The sequence below is a fragment of the Pangasianodon hypophthalmus genome, chromosome 10 (assembly GCF_027358585.1).
Source record: "Pangasianodon hypophthalmus isolate fPanHyp1 chromosome 10, fPanHyp1.pri, whole genome shotgun sequence".
Lineage (NCBI taxonomy): Eukaryota > Metazoa > Chordata > Actinopteri > Siluriformes > Pangasiidae > Pangasianodon > Pangasianodon hypophthalmus.
In genome coordinates this window covers 2,036,509-2,058,509 of record NC_069719.1, presented here as the reverse complement: position 1 = coordinate 2,058,509, position 22,001 = coordinate 2,036,509, and the positions used below count along the sequence as shown (strand labels likewise).

The window sequence follows — 22,001 nt, the reverse complement described above, 5'->3', positions numbered from 1 at the left end:
GAATAAAAGAAGCCACAATACATTACAGTATTTTAATTTTTAATAAGCAGAATAATAAGCAAAATATTTAAATACATCTTTAAAAAAGATTTAAAAACCTCAAATCTTATTCAGTAAAAATTCTGCTTCTTTTACAAAAATGGTGTAAAATCCAGCAAAAGTTCTTCAAATGTTCCTAATTTTCTCCATGTGCTCAGGTTGAACTTTTAATTATTTAATTAAAATACCATTTAACTTTTTTAAAATAAAAAACATTACAAAACACAACAGTAACTAAAGTAACCAAAGCCTTATTCTGTAAACTGTAAACAATAATAATATTTCAATTCAAAATTTAACAAAACTATAAAATAAAATAAAAAATACATTTAAATCTCCATCAACATGCATTTTAAGGCAGAGCTTCACCCTGTCAAACCACAGATAGGTGGAGAGTCAAGGTCAAGGGTCGATCTCCACGGGAACAACAGTGAGAGGGACGTCCTCGTTGCCACGGCGAACGATGATGCGTAACACGCCATGTTTGTTAATTACAGCACTGACATCAGCAGCTGAGGAAATCCGCACCCCATTAACCGAAATGATGATGTCATTTTCCTTCACTCCACCTCTACAGAGAGAGAGAGAGAGAGAGAAGTAAAATGAGAGACAGAGACAGATGGAGAAAAGTAAAAGGATAGAGATAAAGTAAGAAACAGACAGAGAAATATTGACAGAGAGAAATAAAACAGAGAGAGACAGAAAGAGAGAGAGGGAGAGAGAAACAGAGAGAAAAATAAAAGGAGAGAAGAAGGGTAAGACAGAGTGAGAGAAAAATGAAAGAAAAGAGAAATAAAAAGAGGGAGAAAAACAGACACAGTGAGAGATACAGACAGAGAAATAAAAGAGAAATTAAGAGAGACAGAGAATAAGAAAAAGACACAAATAAAAGAAGAAAGAAAGACAGAGAGAGACAGAAATAAAAAGACAAGAGAAATAAAAGGAGAGAGACAGGGAGGAATAAAGACAAGGAGAGAGAGAGAGAGAAGTACAATGAGAGACAGAGGGAGAAAAGTAAAAGGAAAGAGATAAAGTGAGAAACAGACAGAAAAACAGAGAGAAATAAAAGAAAAGAGAAATAAAATTAGCAATATAAAGAGTGAGGAAGACAGACACAGGGAGAGATACAGACAGAGATAAAAGAGAAATGAAGAGAGACAAAGAATAAGAAAAAGAGACACAAATAAAAAGAGAAATAAAGAGAGAGAAACAGAAATAAAAAGAGAAAGAAAAATAGACAGAGACAAATAATAAGAAAGGAGAAATAAAATGAGAAAGACAAGGAGAGTGAGTGAGAGAGAGAGAGAGAGAGAGATGTTTAAAGCTCGGCTGTATGTCACTGATCTCCTGAAGCAGTATGACCCATTCCGTCATGTTCGATCTCCGTGATTTCGAGCTACAAAGCGAGGAAAAAACATGGCCGCCTCCATGTTTATCTTTAGTTAGCAACATGCTAGCCAGCTAACTGATGTATATTTTCCTCAGAGCAGTGAACTATAGAGGCAGTGTGTGGCGGGGGGGCGTGGTCGAGCACGTGGTCGGAGAAGAGGCGAGTCGAACCGGCAGGTGACACATGATGATTCTCACCTGTGTTATCAGTTCAAGCTTACTAATGTGCGTCTTTTCTGCCTTCAGGAGCCCATAACAAGCCAGAGAGAGAGAGCTGTGTGTGTGTGTGTGTGTGTGTGTGTAAAGAGTGAGATCAGCGCTGAAAAGTGAAAGTACTAAATTAATAAAAAAGCTGTTTGAGTTGTCCCAAGCCTGCCTCCTGCTCCTCATTACACAGTCTTAAAGATTTAACAGATGAATGTGTCTGTGTGCTGATTAATCTAAAGCTAATACGTGTGTATATACAGTGTAAATCTGTTAAAGGTAAAAAGTGCAGACGCTGCGAGCGGAGTAGAAACTCTGTTAAAGGTTAAGAAGTATTGTTGCTGATGCTGTGAGCGGCCATGTTATTGTGTTGTTGCCGTGTATATATACAGGGTAACTCTGTTAAAAGTAAGACGTGCTGCTGTGTTTACTGCAGATGTTGCGAGCGGCCATGTTGATGTGTTGTTGCAGTGTGTATATACAGTGTAACTCTGTTAAAGGTAAGAAGTATTGTTGCTGATGCTGTGAGCGGCCATGTTGGTGTGTTGTTGCTGTGTGTATATATACAGGGTAACTCTGTTAAAGGTAAGACGTGCTGCTGTGTTTACTGCAGACGCTGTGAGCGGCCATGATGATGTGTTGTTGCCGTGTGTACACACAGTGTAACTCTGCTAAAGGTAAGACGTGCTGCTGTGTTTACTGCCAAAGCTGAGAGTGGCCATTTTATTGTGTTGTTGCCGTGTGTACACACAGTGTAACTCTGTTAAAGGTAAGAAGTGTTGTTGCTGATGCTGTGAGCGGCCATGTTGATGTGTTGTTGCCGTGTGTATATACAGTGTAACTCTTTTAAAGGTAAGAAGTGCTGCTGGTGTTTTTACTGCTGACGCTGCGAGCGGCCATGTTATTGTGTTGTTGCCGTGTGTATATACAGTATAACTCTTTTAAAGGTAAGAAGTGCTGCTGGTGGTTTTACTGCTGACGCTGCGAGCGGCCATGTTATTGTGTTGTTGCCGTGTCACGTATTGCACTGTGAATTCTGAAGAAATTTGTATAATTTCATTCCTGTGTATATGAGATATATAGAGGAATGACAATAAAACCCACTTGACTTGTCTTGACTTGACTTGCCGACGTTGTTGATGGCCTCGGAGTGCGTACATACATACACACGTACACACACACACATACGTACACACGCAGGCCTTCGTGTCATTCTATATCATGCTTACGGTGTACACTGGAGTTCAATACGATCCTGTGGTCTGAGGTTGTATAACTTAAGTGAAAAGGGATTAAGGATAATAAATGCTAAATAGTAAAATGCTGTACAAACACACACACGCACACACACACACACACACACACACGTTGTAAATTGTGGTCACAAAATACTGAGCTGGAGGATTTTTTAAGCATGAATAAATGTGGGATAAAGAGGTGGTGTGTGTGTGTGTGTGTGTGTGTGTGTGTGCTACTGAGGAAGGGGTGTAATAAAAATGTGAAACATGTGCTGTGCGGCGGCGGAGCCAAAGATAACATCTCTCATGCAGTCTGAAGCCAATAAAAACCACACTGGCTGTGTTCCAATCCTGCATTTAACCCACCCTTATCCACTAACCCTCAGTTTAAGGGCACTTCTGTTACTTCAGAACTGGGCTAATCTGATCCAGTTTCCTTTTTCAAAATGGCAGATTAATGTAAACAGGAACAATGAAATATCTCATCATCTAAAACACTAACATTTATTCATGTTAGATTTTATTTCTCTGCAATCTCTTCTTTATACTGAGGGCGATTTTAACAGCTGGTTAGCAAGCTAGCTAATTAAAATGCTTCTCAGTTAGCCTGTGACGCCGTACCTTCTAGCGTGAAGGTGCCCAGGGATTACTGTTCTCTCTGTGGAGAGGTTCAGTGTGTTTTTGTGGAAAAATTCTGAGAACTTTAAATATTAGCAAACTTAGAACTTTAGAAATTAAGAACTTTAAATATTAGCACAACAATGAAAAGTAAAACAGTAAATGATCAAAAACATAATTATTAGAAAAATTCTCAAGGTTAGCAAAACTCTACATATTAGCAAAACTGAATATTAGCAAAACTCAAAATGAGCAAAGACTTAAATATTAGCTAAGCTCTGAACATTAGCAAAAACTCTACATATTGGCAAAACTGAAAATTAGGAAAAGCATAGATATTAGCAAAACTCTAAGTATGTAACACTACATATTAGCCATCTGAAAATTAGCAAAAATATAAATATTAGCTAAACTATGAACATAACTCTACATATTAGCAAAACTGAAAATTAGGAAAAACCTAAATATTCAATATGCAAAGCTATACATATATGTTAGCAAAATTGAAAATTAGCAAAAACCTAAGTATAATATATAAAGAATTTTGAATATTAACAAAATTCTGTGAAAATCATAGCAAAAAAAATAAATTATACATTAGCAAACCTAAACATTAGCAAAACTTTCTATATTAGCAAAAACTTAAATATTAGCAATACCCTGTATATTTGCAAGGCTCTACATATTAGCAAAACTGAACATAAGGAAAAAAACTATGAAACATTAGCCAAAAAAAGGAAAACTTAAACTTAAAGATTAGCAAAAACTTAATTCTGTAGATCGGCAAAATTTAAATATTAGCTATACCCTAAATATAAGGAAAACTCTGAATATTAGCAAAAATGGTCAATATTAGCGAAACTCTGAATGCTAATTAAACTCTGTACATTAGCTTAACACTAAATGCTTGCTGTTGTCTGCACATTTTCCACACTCTGAATGGTAGCTCAATATTTTATATTTCAATGTGTTAAAATTCATTAACCCTGTGAAGCAGCTCGGCATTATGGGAGTTGGAGTATTTTCATCACTCACACTGCTGCTGGAGTTTTGGAGATGACCTCGACCACATAAGCACCGGATGTGACGTCTGGAAAATCACCCAGCTTCTCTTTCAGCTCCTTCACCAGCCTGAGGAGAGATTAGCATCACATTATGCTAACAAGATCCCAGGTTTCCTACAGGCTGTGTCCCAAATCACACACCGCTAAAGTACCACAAAGTAATATAGAATATGAAATGCAGTTCAGTACAGCAGTGTGTGATTTGGGATGTAGCCTCTCTAATACTTGCTGGGTAGCTAATATTGCTTGCTAACTGTGAAATACCGTACGGTGAATGTAGCATGCTGTTTAAGTAAAAAAAAAAAAAAAAAACAACAACAAAACCCCATAAAACTGGAATTATGGAATTCCCAAAATGACAGAAAGTTTTTGCTGTAATCATATCATTGTAATATTACGGATATTATTTTAAAATACTGCCTACAGCACGTGTGTTAGGGTGTGAATATGTAGATGGGATATTCATTTAAAAAAAATAACGCCACTAATCCACTCACTCAGGTGTCAGCGTCATCATCCGAATACCGATGTATTTCTTCTTAGCTGCTACTCGACCTGTAAAATACCGAACCGCCCAATTTAGTGATAAACCAAACCACTGCTAAAACATGTTGTTTTTCTGATCGTATTTAGCGTGTGTTTATGTCTTTGTGACCTCTGGCCTGTCTGTCGTAGGACTCGGTGAGAAATTCTTTGATCTTGTCTGATGGAATTGCGAAGGAGATTCCCGCTGTCACCTTCAGAGTGTTTATTCCAATCACTTCACCGTCCTGTAGATCATGATACACTTATACACCCTGTAATTACATATTTATACACACCCTGGTGTTCTGATCCTTTTGGCCTTCTGCATGCTGCACACCTGGTTTCATCTTCCAGGCTTTTTAAGTTTCCTTACCTGGTTGTTCTTGTTTCTTGTTTCTTCTGTCTGTCTGTGACACTTGTCTGTCTGTCTGTCTGTCTGTAATAGCGGTGTCTGTCTGACTGTGATACTTCTTTGTGTGTGATAACTGTCTGTTTACGAACCATCTGGCTTTCTGTGCTCTCTGTGATATCTGTCTATCCATCTGTCTGTGATACTTGTCTGTCTGTGACACTTGTCTGTCTGGCTGGCTGTCTGGCTGTAATAGCTGTGTCTATCTGACAGTGATACGTCTTTGGGTGAGATAACTGTCTGTTTACGAACCATCTGGCTTTCTGTGCTCTCTGTGATATCTGTCTATCCATCTGTCTGTGATAACAGTTATTGATACCGTCAGTCATCCTGTGATAATTATCTGCCTGGTTGTCATACATGTCTGCCTGTGATAATTCTCAATCTGTAATGTCACGTGTGTTTCTTACTGCATTTCTAAGTTGTCTGTTTTTCTGAGATAGCTGTCTGTCAGTCTGTCTATGTGTGATACTTGTCAGTCCGTCTGTGATAACTGTCTGTCTGTCTCTGATAACTGTCATCGTGTGACGCTTTTCTGTCTGCCTACGAACTGTCTGGCTTTCTGTGCTCTCTGTGCTCTCTGTCTGTCCATCTGTCTGTGGTAACTGTTATTGATACTTGTCTTTCAGTCTGTGATATCTTTATGTCTGTGATAATTCTCAATCTGTAATGTCATGTGTGTTTCTTACTGCATTTCTAAGGTATCTGAGATAACTGTCTGTCTGTCTATGTGTGATAACTTTCTGTCTGTCTGTGATAACTGTCTTTCTGTGATATCTTTCTGTCTGTGATAACTGTCTGCCTGCCTGTGCATCAGTTTATAACTGTCTACCTATAATAACTGTCTTCCTGTCTGTAAGTGTTTGTCAGTCTGTTTGTATGTGATAGCGGTCTTTCTGTGATACCTGTCTCTCTGTTACTTGTTTGTCTGGAATAACTGTCTGTCTGGCTACGCTAACTTTATGTCTGTCTCTTTGTCTATGTTAATTCTCTGTCTGTCCATCTGTCTGTAATATTTTTGTCTGTCTGTCTGCCTTTTATAACTGTCTTTCTGTCCGTTATTATTGTTTGTCTGTCGGTTTGTATGACAGCAGTCTTTCTGCGATAACTGGCTGTCTGTTACTTGTCTGCTCGTCTGTCTATGATAATTGTCTGTCCATCTGTTTCTATGTGATAACTGTCTGTCTGTGAAAACTGTAAGTCTGTTTGTAAGAGTGAGAGCCAACCAATCATGTATATAAATTGAATTATTTGCAATAAAAGAAATGAACTCAGAGAAATCCTTACCAGATTAACCAGTGGTCCTCCTGAGTTTCCGTACTGTGGAAAAGACAAACATTTAGCTCCTGTCTGAGGTGTGAATGTGTGAAAACCATGCACTAAGAATGGCACACTGAACATCTAATATGCCTAATATGCCAATATGTCACTGTGCTATTTAGTTCAGTTGTAAAGAAATTTAGGCTGCAGTAAGTGTCCAGTTACCATGGTTATGAGTTACCATGGTTCCTAGGAAAACTTCACTGTAGCTACTAAAGCTTTGCTAGCTCGCGCTTTAGAATTTCACTATATATTTATGAAATGTCTGAATTAATGAGTGATGTGTGTTGAGGCAGGTAAAAATATTCGTGTGTGTGTTTACATTGATGATGGCGTCAGTCTGGATGTAGTCCATGTCGGAGTTGCGTAGACCGAGCTCTTTCCCTCCCCGCTGCGTGGTGCTGACGATCCCCGTCGTCACCGTGTGCTGGAGTGAAAACGGACTCCCGATAGCCACCACAAACTCACCTGGTCTCAGATCAGCTGACCGGCCCAGACTCAACACAGGAAGTTTATTCTGCGGGACAGGAAGTGACATGAGGAATTCATCTTAGTGAGGAATGATTGATTTCATTCCATTAACTGCTTTTGTGTTCCTTCAGGTTTTCTAACACACCGAAAGTGCAGAAATTTAACTGGGGTTCTTTGAACTCTGTGTAACCACCAGGGTTGGGATGTGTTTTATAGGAAAATAATCAACTTTTGGGTTGTAACAGTAACTTCACTTCATCACAACAACCCATCACTGATTACTTTCCTATAACAGCATGACACGCAGTGTTTTATTCCTTAATAATCAGAGGTCTAAGTACCGATGACAGATATGATTTCTGTATTAACTCTTCACCACACAATTAATTCTCAATATACAGCCCTATCTGTGTGTGTGTGTGTGTGTGTGTGTGTGTGTGTGTGTGAGTGTGTGTGTGCAACATGGTAAAAGTCCACATATTCAAACTCTTAGAAAGTTTTTAAATGCTAGATATTAGACTTTAGTGCTTTTAGTGACAAAGTCTGATTGCTAATTCTGTCACACACAGCACATTCCCGTTAGTAAGTAAGACATTTTTAAGGCCTAATTTGCCTTGAAGCATGAGAACGATGGAGGAATTTTCTCTATAAAGTGTTTTATAATAAAATTCCTATGATGTTAGATCAGAAAGAAAATGTGAGAGTAATGGGAGGGCATGAAACGTTTTGATAATTTCCAGTGTGTGTGTGTGTGTGTGTGTGTGTGTGTGTGTGTGTGTGTGTGTATGGGAGAGAGACAGAGAGTTTGTCTGACAGCAGCTTTATGATGTGTGAATTATTCATTATTCCTCTAATTTACTGTCTCTGGCACGGCACTGACATTACAGCAGTTACTCTGTAGTGACTTGCCCCTCACTGATGTTCTGGATGATTTTTCCACATGAAGGTGCAAACTGGCTGACGTAAGGAATAAACCACAACAGGGAGTGCTGTTATAGGAAAATAATCCATGGCTTGACACAAAGTTGATTATTTTCCTGATAATGCACATCCTGAAGTGATTTATTCCTCTTATAGCACAGCAGTTTGCCAACCATTGCAATGTTTAGTTTATTAATGAATTATACTTCACACTTTTTAACTGTTTATTGTTACACTTAATGTGGTGGAACATCGATGAGACAAGCTAGTTCCTTTTCTCACTTACGTTATAGCAGCTATAAACAGTCGTTCCCTCACCAGTCTCTCTTTTTCTCTCTCTTGAAGTTAATAAGACAAAAAATGCTACTTGTCATATTACCAAGAAACTGCAAAGAAGTGTAAACTCCTCTGTCCTGAAGATGTCAGAAAACTTAAAGTTGCAGCTTTACCTCTGTTGTTGCAAAGTGCTGACTCTCTCCATAAATGTTCATTAAACATCTCCTTCCCCTGGAGAAAATATCACTGTATCAACACATTTTTAAATTTGTTTATGTGGCGCGTCTGCCCTGTGAATGAGCTGTTACTATAGAAACGATAACATATTATAACCTGTGCGTTAATATAAACCTGTGATTTGAATTACAGCCAGCACTATTTTAGAGCTGCTGGTGTAGAAAAGTAATCAACACCTTCTGACCAATCAGAATCCATAAAACAGCAATGTGGTATAGGTGCTCGATAGTCACCTGCATAGTGCACCATGAAAGAGAAAAGTGCATGATTTGAGAATCAGACTTTCAAAGCTGAAATGAGAGAAACAAAGTGGAGATGTTTTTTATTATGTTGTTTTCCTGAACCTTCCTATAAATATATGCAATACCCAGGTGTGTGTGTGTGTTTATGTTGTTGTGAATTCTGTGAATACCTCATCAGCACTGAGGTGAAACAACCAAACCATGTCAATGATCACCAAAATCAACACACACACACACACACACACAACCACAACTTTGCTCTCCATCCATATATATATATATATATATATATATATATATATATATATATATATATATATATATATATATACACACACACACACACACACACCAGTCAGCCATAACATTAAAACCACCTACCTAATATTGTGTAGGTTCCCCTTTTGCCACCAAAACAGCTCTGACCCATCGAGGCATGGACTCCACTGACCTCTGAAGGTGTGCTGTGGTATCTGGCACCAAAACATTAGCAGCAGATCCTTTAAGTCCTGTAAGTTCCAAGATGTGGCCTCGACTTGTTTGTCCAGCACATCCCACAGATGCTGGATTGGATTGAGATCTGGGGAATTTGGAGGCCAAGCCAACACCTTGAACTCTGTCATGTTCCTCAAACCATTCCTGAACAATTTTTGCAGTGTGGCAGGGAGCATTATCCTGCTGAAAGAGGCCACTTCCATTAAGGAATACCGTTGCCATGAAGGGGTGTACTTGGTCTGCAACAATGTTTAGGTCAGTGCTATGTCTCAAAGTAACATCTACATGAATGCCTGAACCCAAGGTTTCCCAGCAGAACATTGCCCAGAGCATCACACTGTCTCCGCCGGCTTGCCTTCTTCCCATAGTGCATCCTGCTGCCATCTCTTCCCCAGGTAAGCGACACACATGCACCTGGCCGTCCACATGATGTAAAAGAAAACATGATTCGTCAGACCAGGTCACCTTCTTCTATTGCTCCATGGTCCAGTTCTGATGCTCTCGTGCCCATTGTAGGAGCTTTCGGCAGTGGACAGAGGTCAGCATGGGCTCTCTGACTGGTCTGCAGCTAAGCAGCCCCATACACAGCAAGCTGCGATGCACTGTGTGTTCTGACACCATTCTATCATAGCCAGCATTAAATTTATCAGCAATTTGTGCTACAGTAGCTCTTCTGTGGGATCAGACCAGACGGACTAGCCTTCACTCCCCACGCGCATCAATAAGCCTTGGGTGACCATGACCCTGTCACCGGTTCACCAGACCTTCTTTGGACCACTTTTGGTAGGTAATAACCACTGCATACCGGGAACACCTCACAAGCCCTGCTGATCCAGTTGTCTAACCATCACAATTTGGCCTGTGTCAGAGTCAGTCAGATCCTCACGCTTACCCATTTTTCTTACTTCCAACACATCAACTGACTGTTCACTTGCTGCCTAATGTATCCTACCCCTGGACAGATGCCATTGTAACGAGATAATAAATGGTATTCACATCATCTGTTAGTGGTTTTAATGTTATGGCTGATCAATGTGTCTGTATATATAGTCAGGTCCGGAAGTATTTGGACAATGACAGAGTTTTTGTGGTTTTGCCTTTATACTCCACCACAGTGGATTTGAAATAAAACAATCAAGATGTGATTGAAGTGTAGACTTTCAGCTTTAGAGCTTCCACAAAAATATGGCATTTACCCTTTACGAATTACGGCCATTTTCAACAAAGTACCTCCATTTTCAGGGGCTCAAAGGTATTTGGACAAAGCGACATAATTGTAAATATAACCATAATTTTAATGCTTGGATGAAAATCCTTTGCAGTCAATGACTGGCTGAAGTCTGGAGCCCATGTTCTCAAAACTCAAATTCTGAGTTTCCTCCCTGGAGATGCTTTGCCAGTCCTTCACTGCAGCCACCTTCTGTTGCTGCTTGTTTGTGGTCTTTCTGCCTTCAGTTTTGTCTTCAGTAAGTGAATAGCAGTTCTATTGGGTTGAGATCAGGCGACTGACTTGGCCATTGAAGAATATTCCATTTCTTTGCCTTCAAAAAGTCTTGAGTTGCTCTCGCAGTATGTTTAGGGTCATTATCCACCTGCACTGTGAAGCGGCGTCCTATCAGTTTTGTAGCATTTGGCTGAATGTGAGCAGAGAGTATAGCCCTATACACCTCAGAATTCATCTTGCTACTTCTGTCAGCAGTCACATAATCAATAATCACCAGTGAGCCCATTCCATTGGCAGCCATACATGCCCATGCCATAACACTGCCTCCACCATGTTTGACACATGATATGGTATACTTTGGATCATGAGCTGTTCCTTTCTTTCGCCATACTTTTCTCTTCCCATCATTCTGGTACAAGTTAATCTTGGTTTCATCAGTCCAGAGAATCTTATTACAGAACATGGGAGGCTTTTTTAGATGTTTTCTGGTAAAGTCTAATCCGGCTTTCTTGTTCTTGAATGTTACCAGTGGTTTGCACCTTGTTGTAAACCCTCTGTATTTACATTCATGAAGGCGTCTCTTGATTGTAGATTTTGACAATGATACGTCTATGTTCTCCAGAGTATTCTTGACTTCTGTTGATGATGTGAAGGGGTTTTTCTTCACCAAGGAAAGGATTCTGCGATCATCCACTTTAGTTGTCTTCCGTGGTCTTCCAGGCCTTTCGATGTTGTTGAGCTCACCAGTGCTTTCTTTCTTTTTAAGAATGTACCCAACTGATTTGGCCACACCTAAGGTTTTTGCCATCTCTCTTATAGATTTCTGTTGTTTTTTCAGCCTAATGATGGCCTCCTTGACTTGCATTGAGATCTCCTTGTACTTCGTATTGGTATCTCCAGTCGAACAGCTGTCAAATGCCAACTCAATACCTGATATCAACTCCAGACCTTTTATCTGCTTCATTTGTCTTGAAGTATTGAGGGAATGGACCGCACCTGGTCAATTAACTTCTTGTCAGTCATTTGTCCAAATACCTTTGAGCCCCTGAAAATGGAAGTATTTTGCTTAAAATGGCTGTAATTCCTAAATGGTAAATGCCATATTTTTGTGGAAGCTCTTAAAATAAATCTGAAAGTCTACACATCAATCACATGTTGATTGTTTTATTTCAAATCCATTGTGGTGGTGTATAAAGGCAAAATCACAAAAACTCTGTCATTGTCCAAATATTTCCGGACCTGACTGTATATATATGTATATACATATATGTGTGTGTGTCTATGTGTGTGTTTATATATACACTGTCTCTGTGTGTTTGTCCATGCTTTCCTCTGACCACATGACCCACAATCACCACATTAAAGACCTTTAGCCCAATTAACCCAACTGCTGTAACTGCTGTGTGTGTGTGTGTGCACGTGTAAATGGACACAAGAGACTTCACTAGGGAAAGTGCACTCCCGCTGATTTTGGACGCAACAGCATTCCCAGCCCTGAGAAGCAATGATGGGAAAAAACAGGCACAATGACGAGTCTGGTTTGAGGTTCTGGCTTTTGTATTGTGTGTGTGTATGTGTGTGTGTGTGTGTGTGTGTGTGTGTTTCCATCCCTACACCAGCAATCGAACCAGTGACCTTATTTATTCACACACATATGGATTTGTTTTTCCTTTTTTTGTCTCATTCTCCACCTGTCTCACTCTCTGCTTTCTGTGTTCTTTTTCTTTCACATTATAAGTTGCTCTTTTCCTTCTGCACTATGTCACTTTCCATCGGTCTCCACTACTGTCTCTCGTTCCACCTGTCTCTCTCTCTTTGGTCTCTGAGGTAGGAAGGGCACTTTCCCTCTTTCCCGTCTGAAATGACAGTAATGTCTTCTCCAGAGGGAGAGAGACAGAGACTAAATGAGAGAAAGATCAGTGGAGGGATAAAAAAGAAAGACAGAGAGAGGGGGGAAAGAGAGAGAATGGGAGCGAGATAGACAAAGAGAGACAGAGAAAAAAGCAGACAGAGAGACAGGGTGAGAGAGAGAGACAGACAGACAGAGATGGAGGGGAGACTGAAAGAGAAAAACTAACAGAGGGATTAAAAAAGAAAGACACCCAGACACAGAGATAGAGAGGCAGAAAAAGAGAGAGATATAGAGAGAAAGTGACAGCTAGAAAGAGACAGAAGAAAAGAGAGACAGGCAGACAGAGAGAGAGAGAGAGAGAGAGGATTAAATGGAAAAAAACAACAGAGGGAAAAAAGAAAAAAGATAAATAGAAACATAGAAAGAAAATCATATGAAGAGATAAAGAGAGAGACAGAAATTGACAAAGACAGAGGGAGCAAAAGTGAGACACTGAAAGGAATAGAGAGAGAACTTTCCCTTCTGAGCATGTGCTATCCATTCTGTGGTGACACACACACACACACACACACACACACAACAGATATTTATGTAGTGACTGTTTCTTTCCCATAACCTCAGTACTCACTTTTATTCTCTCCATCTCTCTCAGTGTCCTGTTTTATAAATCAGTTTTCTGCATGAACGAGGCTATAAAACTTTCTCACTCTGTTCATCTGTCTGATTCTCTCTCCACAAGGCAATTTATTTAAACTTCACTCTTTATTTCCTCCTCAACTTACTCATTCAGTCATCATCGTCCCCCAGAGAATTAGGAACGGATAGAAGAAAACAAACTCTTACCGGAGAGTTGATCTTGAGGAGAGCGATGTCTGATCTTTCGTCGATGTCTGTGATTTTAGCGTCATATGACTGTCCATTTTTCAGTTCAACCTTCACTCGGTTTTTATCAGCGACAACATGGGCGTTAGTGACAATGAGTCCATCATCAGACACGATAAATCCCGAACCAGTTGCCACAGCCCTCTCACGCAAACTGTACACCATCCTGAGAGAAAGAAAAGATGTCACAGCTTTATGAGCAGAATTACACGTTTTGACCATTCTGACCGTTAAATTAAACCTTCAGAGCATTGACTCTACAAAGTACTGCCAGAAAAAATCTGTAAGGATTCATAACATCAAAAAAGAAACAAGCAAACAAACAAATGAAAAAACTAAATTCAAACCCTTAGTGAGAACCTAAATATGGGCATGAGGAATATCACTTATGTTTTCATTTCTATGTTAATAACAGAGAAGTCTTAAATTAAACATCATCTGAGGAAGAAGGATCTTTAATCCTTTCTGGAAGAAATAAAGATACAAGGCTGTTTGGTGTGGTGGAAGCTCATTCCACCGCTTAGGAACCAGGAACCAGAATCAGCAACATCTTGCACTAGGATCATGTTTAGACCTGAGAGAAAGATACACTTGGAACCATGAGATTGAAGACCTAAGTCAGTGTGATGGTGTGTCTCTGGACCAGGGTAAATAATTAATGTGGTACATCAATTTGAGGTCTGGAATATGGGAACAAGAGTTTTGAATTTGATTCTTGCTGCAATAGGAAGCCAGTGGAGTGACCTCAGTGCCTGACCAAGGGGAGTCACATGAAAGAACTTCAGGAGGGTCATGAACCAGGTTAGCAGCCACTTTCTGAATGATCTATAGAGGACTTAGAGCTTTCTTCAAATGAAGATGAAAGACTTACCTCTGTACCAAGCACTTGAATTAGCACTTTGTTTGTCTATTATTTAAGATTGATGTCTTGTGTTTTCTTTTCATAGTGTACTATCCTCCCAACAGGGTTTTTTGACTGATGGCATTTTAGCCCCTTACTTAGTGAACTAGCATGAGGATGTGCGTATGGTATAGACTAGCGCAATGATATAGACTTACAGAGCAATTCTGTAAGTCGCTCTGGATATGGGCGTCTGTTAAATGCTGTAAATGTAAATGGTAGCACACACTTTTGGATCTTTTGCCCTTACTTGATAATGAACTCTTCAGGTCATATATACTGTACATACTTTGGAGCTCTTCTGGCTCTTTGGACCTTACTTGGTAGCAAACGCCCCTTATAGCTTTAGACTCTTTTTTGTTAGTCTCTTCTGGACCTTCTGAACCCTTCTGAAACCCTTCTGAACCCCTGGACCCTACCTGATAGCAAATGCTTCAGAGCTGTTTGAATCCTACTTGGTATGGAAATATTCTAGACCTTTGGACACTACTTGATAGTGAACTCTACTGAGACATTTGGACATACTACGCAGTACACATGTTTTGGATTTTCAACTGTAATTGTAACTCCTCTGGCATTACCTTTTTTCAGAGGTACTTACAGAAGTGCTTTGTAGTCTCTATCAAAAAGCATCCTTGTATAAGTGAGTCAAGGTCTAAGAATACCATCAAGCTAAAATCCTTTCAGAGAGAAGTTAGTGTGAGACTTCGGGACTCTGGTCAGTCAAGTTGTATTTGTGGCTTGAAGGGAAAAAGGTGCAGAACAGGGTTTGATAAGAGCCTTCAGGAAGGTGGGGGTCCATTTTTTTGGCTTTGTAAATGAGCATCAGTGTTGCAACAGGAAGCCAGTGGAGGGAATGCAAGAATTTTGTTATGTGGGAGAACTTGGGGAGGGTGAAAAAAGTCATGAAACTGAATTCTGGATCAGCTTCAGGAAACTTATGGCTCAGGGAAGACCTGCCAGGAGTGAGCTGAAGTAGTCCAATCTCCTGGTGACAAGATGAAATTGCCAGCTCCTCCTGATGTTGTAAAGGAGAAATCTGCAGGGCTGAGTCAGGTTAGCAATATGCCTATACCAAGATTGAATGAGAGGTCACTTGGTGTGATCCAAGAGTTCTCCAGGGAGGTCACAAGATCTTGATGTGGGGCTGCATCCCTGGGGATATACAGCAGCTCAGTCTTGCTGGGATATAGATTAAGGTTAAAGCTAGTTTAAGCTGCCATCTATGACAAGATGTCTACCAAACATGCGCTGATATGAGCTGAAATGTAAACAGAAAGAAGAACATGAGTCATTAGCATAACAGTGGTATGAAAAGCCAGGTACATGTATGACTTCACTGAGACAGTAGGTCAGATGGAAAATGGAAGAAGACTGTACACTGAGGATTGTGGGACACCAATGAGAATCTGCATGGAGCCAATGTGGAGCCTCTCCAAGTCAGCTGATAGTTTGATCCCTCCAGGTAAGAAGCAAACCACCACTATGCTGTGTCAGTAATTCCAAGGCTAATGAGAATGGACAGGAGAATCTTATGACTGACTGTGATGAAAGAATGCTGGGAAGTCAAGAAGAATCAGGACTGCTAATAGTTTAATTGATCTAGCAGCATGAAGCCTCTCAATAATACGTAGCCACAAGGCCATTTTGAGTGAAGAGCGGACAGATTGGTTGAAACCAGGAGGTCATTCTAGGGAAGAAAGAGAGACAACAGATTGTAAACAATATTTTCAAGTATTTTGGAAACGAAGGGGTGAAGTAATACGGATTTGCAGCTGCTAATTTTAGGGGAGCCAGATGATCCCTAGTGTAACGTTGTAGTGAACATTTTTACACTTTGGACTATTGGGTAGGTAATTTAGTATTTTTCACTTGATAGTGTTTTTTTTTTTTTTTTTTTTTTTTGCATTTTGAATCCCACTTGGTAGTGAACTCATTTGGACCTTTGGTCTGTGTTTGTTCCAGCACTGGGCATATACAGTAATATACAGATACAGTAATAATATTGATAATATTGAACTTCTTCAAGCTCCATACAGGGAAGATCTATCATTACCACTGCATTTGCACAAGCACTTGACTAAGTGACAGGTGATTGTTGTTTGTATTGTTGCTCAGATTTGACTTACAATTTTCCAGACCTGTGAGTTGAATAGATTGACTATTGTCCCTGTGATTGACAGGGGAGAGAGTATGCCATCCTTCCTACCCAGAAAGCATGGCCAATATTGCTCTCTTGGCACCCAGACACGGATGGCTGTGGCATCAGCTGGATTCATACTCACGATCTTCAGATATAGGAGGTCCGTATATTCCATCCCTGATTTTCCAGGTTTAAAGGCAAGCATTTGGGTTTAAAAGTGGTGGTGTAGACGCTACTGAAAAACCCTGTCTGCGTAACCTGAATCTGAATATGAGGAACATTCCCTGCATAAGTTTATGGTGCTGACCTGTGATTCTGGTGACACTGACATTCTAAGTGAGATTTTCTGCCTTCTATTCAATCAGTTATTAAGTGGTTAAATAACAACTCCAAATGGTTTGGTTGGATTACAACAATGCCTAGTGTTCCCAGGTGTTACACCCCCAACACACACACACACACACACTTACTTGCGGTAGAGTTCAATATGAACGACAGCAGGTGCGATTTTCTCCACCACGTCAGCGATGAAATTGTATTTATATCTCAGACTGGTTGGCTTCTCCTGAACTGCAGGAGAGAAAAAGAAACACACACACAGAATTCAACTGGCTGAAAATTACACTGACATCATCTGAAGAGGAAAAAAGTGCAAAACATCAGACTGGTCATTTCATTTCTCTTTATTTATGCCCAGCTCAGAAAGGCTTCATTTACGGTTTTGTTTTTAAAAAAAAAAAGATATGAAAACAGAACCCAAGAAATAAAACAAACAAAAAGGAAATCAAAACATTTATAATTAAATGTTCAAGTTAGTGTTTTGGCAAAAAGAGGACAGTGTGGGTGATGATGATAGTGGACTTGTACAGGTCACTACTGTGTTACAATACTGCTTGCACTGCACCCTTGTCCACTTCCCCTACCTACTAAGAGCGCATATCACAAGTGTGTAATGAGGTGCAGAAGTACGTAGTAGTGTGTAATGGAGTATGGGGTGAGTAAAGGAGTGTAGGAGAGTGTAATGGAGTGTCTAAGGAAGTGTAGGAGTGTGTAAGGCAGTGTAAGAGTGTGTAAAAGAAAGTAAGAATGTGTATGTGAGTGTAAGAGTGTGTAAGGCAGTGTAGGAGTTTTCATGTCATGTAGGAGTGTGTAATGGAGTATGGGGTGAATAAGGAAGTGTAGGAGTGTGTAATGGAGTATGGGGTGAGTAAGGGAGTGTAGGAGTGTGTAATGGAGTGTGTAAGGGAGTGTAGGAGTGTGTAATGGAGTATGGGGTGAGTAAGGGAGTGTAGGAGTGTGTAATGGAGTGTGTAAGGGAGTGTAGGAGTGTGTAATGGAGTATGGGGTGAGTAAGGGAGTGTAGGAGTGTGTAATGGAGTGTGTAAGGGAGTGTAGGAGTGTGTAATGGAGTATGGGGTGAGTAAGGGAGTGTAGGAGTGTGTAATGGAGTGTGTAAGGGAGTGTAGGAGTGTGTAATGGAGTATGGGGTGAGTAAGGGAGTGTAGGAGTGTGTAATGGAGTGTGTAATGGAGTGTGTAAGGGAGTGTAGGAGTGTGTAATGGAGTATGGGGTGAGTAAGGGAGTGTAGGAGTGTGTAATGGAGTGTGTAAGGGAGTGTAGGAGTGTGTAATGGAGTATGGGGTGAGTAAGGGAGTGTAGGAGTGTGTAATGGAGTGTGTAAGGGAGTGTAGGAGTGTGTAATGGAGTATGGGGTGAGTAAGGGAGTGTAGGAGTGTGTAATGGAGTGTGTAAGGGAGTGTGTAAGGGAGTATGGGGTGAGTAAGGGAGTGTAGGAGTGTGTAATGGAGTGTTTCTGCTGGAACACACTTCCCCTTAGCAGTCCCTTTCTTTCTTCCTGCCACCATGTCTCACTATCTGTCTCTCTCTATATCCATCTATATGTCCCTTCTTTCTTTCTGTTTCCCTGTCTCTCTCTCCCTCCCTGTCTATCTCTATCTGTCTCTCTCTATGTCTTTCTTACTCTCAGTCTATCTGTCTACCTGTTTCTCTCTCTCTCTCTCTCTCTCTCTGTCATACACACACACACTCATTGCTGACATCTCCTCACTCAGACATGTCTGGAAACGTTCTCTTTCTCCTCCTCTGTAATTTATGCTAATTTTCAGAAAGTGAAGTGTGTGTGTGTGTCATTTTGTCTAAAACAAACCACACTAACCGTTTATTATCGCTGCTCATAAACATTCCTGAAAATCAGCCTGAGTGTCACCGTGTTTACACTGTTGTTCTGTGGTGTGTGTGTGTTTGTATTGTAGTGTGTGTGTGTGTTTGTGTGTCTGTAGTGGTGAGTGTGTGCTGATCTGCAGTTCATCCCGGTGATGTTGCCTAATTACAGAAGATCACGGGGGAAAAAGTGAGCACCAGCCAGGGGAAAGTGTGCAGTGAAAGATGAAATGAGCTGTGACTGGTTTGGTTTAGACTGAGGGAATAAACAAAGGAATGAAAGATGGATGTGGCAAAGAGAGAAAGAAAGAGACAATCGGGCAGAGAACCCAAGTTCTCAGAGTGTGTGTAAAGTTCTAGATAACGTGTATCTATAGTCACTTGGTGAATGTTAAAAATACATTTTATTTGACAACCGTGTAGACAGTTGTTACATCCAGAGTGTTTGCTGATCAAAGACACACGATTCTACACAGAACTTTCAGAAGTATTTCGCTTTTCTTCTTCTTGGAACCGTCTCTGATAAGGTAACATTCTGTTATTTGTAAGCACTGTCTACATGGTTGTCCCTTTGGGGGAATGAGCTATGTAGAACCCTACAACAGTGTTTCCCTATCTGAAACTTTCTTAGCTTTTCTTCTACATGGAACGAGATCAGATTAGGAAAGACTCTGTTGTAGAGTATGGAACCATCGTCCTCATGCTAGGAGAACCTTTAAATGATCTTTGTAGAACGGTACAACAGAGTGCTACGGTATCAGAGATCGCTCTACATAAATAAACACTAAGGAAGCAAAGAAAATTGAAGAACATTTCATGTTCCATACAGAACCCTAGACAGAGTGTTTTTCCTATCAAAGACTGGTACAAGTAGAAGAAAAACAAAGAAAACTTCAGAAAGATAAGAACTTTTAAAATGTTCTGTGTAGAACCCTTTAGTTGTTTCCTTTTCGGGAAGCTGATTCACAGTAGCAATATTTAATTTTTCTCTTTCTTTTATTTTGCAGTGTTCTAAATTTATTTTAATGGCGGTTCCGAAAATAACTCCCAAACCCATGACATCATCAGTTTCAGACCAGCGGCATTTTGGAACCCGCACTTTTGTGGTGGAAAAAATGCAGAACGCGGAACCTTGCTGATGAGAAAGAGCTTAAAGAGGAGGAAGTTCAGGATTTCAGATTTTCTCCACTAAAAAAAAAGGTGAAATTGAAGTAAAGATCAACCTGAAACACTTTTACGCTCTGACTTTACACCGTTTAATAAACAAGGCTTAATAATCTTCCAGCATGGCTTCATTTTCACCAACCTGCCTGTCTCTCTCCACATCTACTTCTCTCTCCCTATTTCTGTCTCTCTTTCTGTCTCTCTCTCCCTGACTGTCTCACTCCCTTTCTCTACCTCTCTCCCTGTCTATCTCTCTACCCAGATTTCTGTCTGTCTCTCACCATGTCTGTTTACTCCCTGTTGGTCTCTCTCTCTCTTTCCTCATCTGTCCTTATCGTCCTTCCTGTCTCTTTCTCTCCTCATCTCTCCTCATTGGTCTTTCAGTCTCTCTCTCAAACTTTCTCTCTCCATCTCTCCATCCCTCCATCTCTCTCTCTCTCTCTCTCACACACACACACACACACAAAAACTCAGTGAACTGGAAGTTTCCGCTCCACAGGGTGTGTTTTCACAGCTAATCAGTATTAGATCTCACACTCAGGCGGTCTTTAGAGAGCAAAAGGATGTGAATGTGGGATGTCATGAGCTCACAGAAAGAAAGACAGGAAGGGTGGTGAGACAGACAGACAGACAGAGAGAGATGGGTGGAGTGAAGGAAAGCCACAGCATCGTTGGTTAGAAGCAGAATTTCCTTCCCATTCCTGCTTGTTAAATATTACCTTGGATTAAAGTCTTGAAAAATGATCTTATAAGTGTGTTAGCTCATACACTCCGTCACCATGGTTACTGAGTAAACTGCTTCCTTCTATTCACTGCATTTTAATTCTGTACTTCTTATGAAGAATGAGTGTTCACACACACACACACTCACACACACACACACGCACACTACATCTTTACTGCGTACAGGTGCAAATAAAGAGAAAGAAAAAGAAGGTGACAGAAAAAAGCCAGACAGATAGTTAGAGAAAGAAAGAAAGAAAGAAAGAAAAAGTGAATTGAAATGAACAGAGAAGAAAGAATGATAAAGACAGACAGGCAGCAGAAAGACAAAGAGAGAGATGTGCCTCATCAGCACTGCGCGCGCGCGCGCACACACACACACACACACCTTGTCCGCACGCTCCTTTGTGCACGAGCAGCACGGGCGTCTGTTGCAGCTCTTGCGCGCGGTCGCTGGCCCGTTTCAGTTCGCACGCGCTCCGGTACGACACTCCGTCGCTGCCGCACACCGGCTCCTCGCTCGCGCACACACACACTGCTGTTCGCGCCCTGCGCCGGAGCACGACCGGTGACGATAATGATGAGGAAGATGGTGGTGGTGATGAGGATGATGACTCCACGCACCGCAGCCCGCGCGCGCACACCGGATCGCCTAGCCGCCTCGCGCCCCCGACCCCCGCACACGCCTCGCCCTCACCGGATGCGCACACCGCGCAGCAGCCGCACGCGTCGAGCGCGAGCTCCGTGACGCAGCGCGCGGGCAGCGCAGGACAGCGAGACTTGTCACAACGCACGGGACAAGCTCCGATCAGCGCGCGCTTACCGATCCGCGCGCTCACCGGAGAAACAAGAACTACCGAGCAAAGACACAGCAGCAAGGAGCTGAGCGCGAGCGACTCCATCACACACACTTACACACTCACACACTGTGGAGTGAACAGAAGAAGAGGAGTGTGTTAGTCAGTGTGTTTTACTGGATGATCCCGCCTCTTTAAACTTTACTGACCAATCAGAACGCATCAATCACTCACACGCCATATGACTTTACAATCAAACTCACACACATTTTACTGAAATAAAATAAACCTGAGGTCTACAAGCTCCTTCTTCTACCATCCCGAGGTCTACGAGGTCTACAATATCCTAATTCCCCCATTTTGAGTTCTACACACTCTTACATCTGCAAACCAGAGGTCTACAAGCTCCTTCTGCAAACCTGAGGTCTACAAGCTCCTTAATCTGCAAACCTGAGGTCTACAAGCT

At 41.0% G+C, this 22,001-nt stretch overlaps 1 protein-coding gene across 1 annotated transcript; it reads right to left on the bottom strand.

Annotated features, from left to right (window-relative positions):
- Positions 1–22: 22 nt before the first annotated feature.
- Positions 23–21,678, bottom strand: LOC113547710 (serine protease HTRA1A). Its single transcript, XM_034307792.2, has 9 exons — positions 21,127–21,678; positions 17,141–17,240; positions 13,588–13,792; positions 7,129–7,323; positions 6,774–6,806; positions 5,208–5,322; positions 5,050–5,107; positions 4,524–4,619; positions 23–610 (listed from the first exon to the last, which is right to left on the bottom strand). Exons 1-9 carry the CDS (start codon positions 21,638–21,640, stop codon positions 442–444), a joined length of 1,485 nt encoding a protein of 494 aa, XP_034163683.2. The 5' UTR covers positions 21,641–21,678; the 3' UTR covers positions 23–441.
- Between the last annotated feature and the right edge of the window lie 323 nt (positions 21,679–22,001).

Bases quoted from the DNA above. Each gene is read 5' to 3' on its own strand.
- LOC113547710 (XM_034307792.2), bottom strand. From the start codon at position 21,640: ATGGAGTCGCTCGCGCTCAGCTCCTTGCTGCTGTGTCTTTGCTCGGTA. The intron at 6,807-7,128 runs GTAAACACACAC...TCTTTTCCACAG, and splicing joins AGACTGACGCCATCATCAAT to TACGGAAACTCAGGAGGACC. The intron at 5,323-6,773 runs GTAAGGATTTCT...CATGATCTACAG, and splicing joins GAGGACCACTGGTTAATCTG to GACGGTGAAGTGATTGGAAT.